Consider the following 3,973-nt stretch of genomic DNA (forward strand, 5'->3'; position numbering starts at 1 on the left):
TCATGTCAGCTAGATCGAATGAATATTGTGAATTGTGAACTTTGAGTCTATGAACTTGTGATCTTTATGAACTTGTTATATTGTGAACTTGTTATATTGTGAACTTGTGATCTTTATACACTTTTTATATTATAAATTTGTGATCTTTGTGAATTTTTTATATTGTGAACTTGTTATATCATGAATTGTGAACTTGTGGTTTTTGTGATCTTTTGTCAACTTTGTTGTATTATGAAGTTTGATATATTTACCGATTGTATTTTAGATTCCGACCGTTACCGGTGTATTTTCCGCATCAAACTTTCGTTTCCGATGTTTCCGAAATACCGATATCGTTTCCGTTTCCGGAGTTACTGTTTTCGATTTTGTTTTCGATAAAAAATATGAAAACGGTAATGGTTTTAGTGTTTACCGACCGTTTCCGACCGTTTTCATCCCTAGCCATATTGATGGATCTTCTCCGTCATACATGTATGATGTAGATCAGTTGGTGGTGGAATTTCATAAACACAAAGTTTTTTAGACAAATTAAAAAAATAACAGCCAGTCGTATCCTCTTTGGCTCTTTATTATTGTCTTTTGTGTTCCACACATCAAGCACCTAGCAGGTCTAGGCTCTAGGGTCTAGAGTTTTGCGTAAAGCAGCCGCTCCAGCTCCTTCATATTTGCAGCTTCCATGCACATGAGCACGCGGACACCGCCGCCGCCGTCTGTTGGCCCGTCGCTCATTAGGTACACAAAGCCTCCACGGACGGACTCCGCCCGCGACATCACCGCTGGCTTCCCCCATCCGAAATCCGCGTCGTACATTGGCATGCCCAGCCAGCTAATAATCTGCAGGTCCGTCTCTGCCAAGGTGCCCTTCACTGGCCGGCTGTCCATCTCGGTCATCTCATAGTAGTCGACCGCAGACCGCACGAGCTCGTCGTCCACCCGATCGACGGCATCTTTGATGCGGCCGGCCACGGACGCCAGAACCTCCGAAGCAATATCCCGAACCGCAGCAGTGGCGCCCAGCCTGACCAACGCGTTGCCGAAGTAGCGGATCGGGAGAGACGGCCTCACCCTGCGCCGGACGTTGGCCGGGAAGGTGAGGCGTGCTTCGGAGTCGGGCGGAAGCCGGCGCGCAACGAGCGCGCACTGCCACACGAGGGCGCCGATGGCGCAGAAGGTGCTCGTGCCGCCACAGAGGCGCTTCAGGGAGGTGACCTGGTCCTTGGAAATGGCGAAGACTTGAAAGGCGAGAGGTCCTGACGGGTCGGAGAAAGTGAGCTTTGGGTGGAACCTCGACAGGGCGTCCGGGTGGACGGTAGGCGGGGACCGTGCACGGAGGAGCGTGCGGTCGTGGCACGGGAGCTCCACTGTCGCGCGGTCGCCGTGCTTGCACAAGGCTGACCACGTCTGGAAGAAGTGGAACGCGCTTGAGGCGTCGATGGCGGCGTGGTGGAGAGCCGTCCCAAGCACCACACCTCCCGACTTGAGGAAAGTCACCTGCATCAAGCAGACGGCACGGCACACGAGCGCATGCACGCTGCATTATCAATATCCAAGCAGTGTAGATCTACCAGAGTACCAGTACACGCGTAAAGCATGGAATGGAAGAAGCAAAAAGAGGAGACCTGTATGGCCAACACGACGGATGCTGGCTCAATCCGTGGAACAAAGAGCCTCCTCAGCTCCGGCGACGGCCTGAAGTCGTCCTCGATGTCACCGACAGTGAGGTCGGCATGAGCGACCACAAAGAGCGCGCCCTCGCCGGTGCAGGTGATCTCTGCCCTTCCATCGTTGTTGACGCCGAGGCGGCCAGCGAGGGGGTAGAAGGCCACCAAGGTCTTGGCCATAGCCTCCTTGAGCCTGGCCACGTCGAAGAAACCATCGGCGGCGGCAACAGCATTGCTGCTGGAGCTGTACAGGTAGACTGTTGGGGTGTGGCCTCTGTTGGCCAGAATGAGGTCCAGCGGAGAGAGCCAGAGCCCCTCCGACGGTGTCGGCTCGCTCGGCACTACAAACGACGACTCTACCACCTGCACTACCTCAGAATCCATGACATTCGCCATTCTAATTTCTACTCGATCACGCACAGAGTTCAAACTTTCTACTGCACCTGCAACTGAAAGGGACAAAGAGTTTAGACTGGATTTATATATCACACCCGAACAGATATCTAGGCATGTCATGTCTTTTCACGAAAATAATAGTATTGGGGGCATGGACGGATTGCGTCGTAACAACACAGATAATTTGGAGATGGAAAATTAAAAGGCCTCACCTCAGCATGCGTTGGTCTGCCAGAATCCTTACCTCACCTATGCGGTGGCAACAGGAGACAGGAAAGGGAAGAATGGAAATGGATTGAGGACGGAGGGGGTGGCTCGCGTTGAGGCCTTGAGGGAACAAATACCCTGGGTTTCAAACGTTGAAGCGCCGACAAGTAACTTATTCTTACTTGGATGGGTGGGGCATGCAGCTGCGACTGGCACTACCGTGGCAGCCTTTGGGCCGAGTAATCAGCACCATTGCCTCAATGGGGTGGCGGTGCACAGCTAATGATGGTGGTTACGACATTCAATTTTAGCCACGTGATATGACTAGCACGACACGACACTAGCACTAGTACGATCAAACGCGACATGGATCAGGCACGACACGATTAAATACGACAGCTAATCCGTGCCTGCTTGATAGTGCCGCTGTGCTGGTACACCGACCCAGACATGATACAAGTGGCCAGACGTGTCGTGCCACCAGTCATGCTGGCACGATAGTGTTAGTGTGCCGTCATGGGGGCACTATAAGTGCCTCACACATCAAACAGTTCAGAATAAGTTGAAACTGGTCAGAACTCAGAATTATAGATTCATTTAAGACTCAAACAACTCAGAATTACAAGTTCAAATTGCTAAGAAGACAAATTTATTAAGAGCTTTAGTGCAATGGCTGTCTCATTAAAAACTTTTCTAGTTAAAATTGAGAAACACTAGACAGAAAAACGAGTATAGCCCAACTCCATAAAAGTTCAATATCCTTACATCAAAGTCCAAGTCTATAATATTACAACCCCATTACATAAATGCTCTCAAAGAAACTAATTAAGATAAAGATTTTTCAAATGATTCTTCAAGCTCCTTGTCATCCACCAAGTGTTGCATCCTTACATTAGCATCCTCCCAATCTTTAATGCAAGTCATCATCTCTACCACGTAAGACTTCAACCTCCTCCACCACTCGTCGAAGATCCTACCAGTCAGACTAAAAGTGGATTCTGAAGAGATGGTAGAGACACGAATGGTTAAAATATCTTTAGCCATAATTGATAGTACTGGTAAGTAAGTTTGTGCTGATGCCACCAATGCAACAGGCTGAAATCATCATTTAACTGGTTCATAGTGCAACAGTCCAAGTACGAAATGAGTTCAGAAGCATTAAAAACTAAAGAGTTTGCAGCGTGCAGCAGGGAAGTTGCAGAGGAATCTCTAGCCAGGTTTAGAGTAGAAACAAAAGAATAAATACCTCCAGAATCACCCACATCATTAGTATCATCATAAATTTCATTCTAAGCAGACATTTTCTTACCAGATGGGTTAGGAGGGACAACCCTTCTCAACCTAACAGATCCATATTTCTCTTCATACTTATTATAAACATCAGCAAGCCTAGCTCTAGTAGTAACCTGATAAGCAGCATAATCTATAGTCGTTAGGTTCATCAATATCCTAAGCACTCTATTGAAACCTTTCATTTTAGCTCTAGGGTCCAAGATGAATGCAAAAGAGTAAAGCAAAGATATGTTCCTCCAACATTTATTATATTTGTCTATCATAGGTTGAATCACATGTCTGATGTGAGTGTCATTAGCATAGTTCTTTAGGTGCATAGCAATCTTAACAAGATAATGAAACATAAGGGGAGATGTAGGATAGTCAACACCAGACAATGCAATGCAACTGTAGAATCATAAAAGAGTTCAAAAAAT

General features: G+C 47.5%; 1 protein-coding gene across 2 annotated transcripts; it reads right to left on the minus strand.

The window, feature by feature from the left end:
- Positions 1 to 528: 528 nt before the first annotated feature.
- Positions 529 to 2,451, minus strand: LOC100304329 (shikimate O-hydroxycinnamoyltransferase). Of its 2 annotated transcripts, NM_001318501.1 has the most exons (3): positions 2,270 to 2,378; positions 1,620 to 2,110; positions 531 to 1,491 (listed from the first exon to the last, which is right to left on the minus strand). In NM_001318501.1, the coding sequence occupies exons 2-3, from the start codon at positions 2,055 to 2,057 to the stop codon at positions 625 to 627; spliced, it is 1,305 nt and encodes a 434-aa protein (NP_001305430.1). In that variant the 5' UTR covers positions 2,058 to 2,110; positions 2,270 to 2,378; the 3' UTR covers positions 531 to 624. The 2 variants fall into 2 exon arrangements, with proteins under 2 accessions (XP_020405403.1, NP_001305430.1); XM_020549814.1 differs by having other exon boundaries at positions 529 to 1,491; positions 1,620 to 2,451.
- Positions 2,452 to 3,973: the final 1,522 nt, after the last annotated feature.

The sequence above is a fragment of the Zea mays genome, chromosome 3, assembly GCF_902167145.1.
Source record: "Zea mays cultivar B73 chromosome 3, Zm-B73-REFERENCE-NAM-5.0, whole genome shotgun sequence".
NCBI lineage: Eukaryota > Viridiplantae > Streptophyta > Magnoliopsida > Poales > Poaceae > Zea > Zea mays.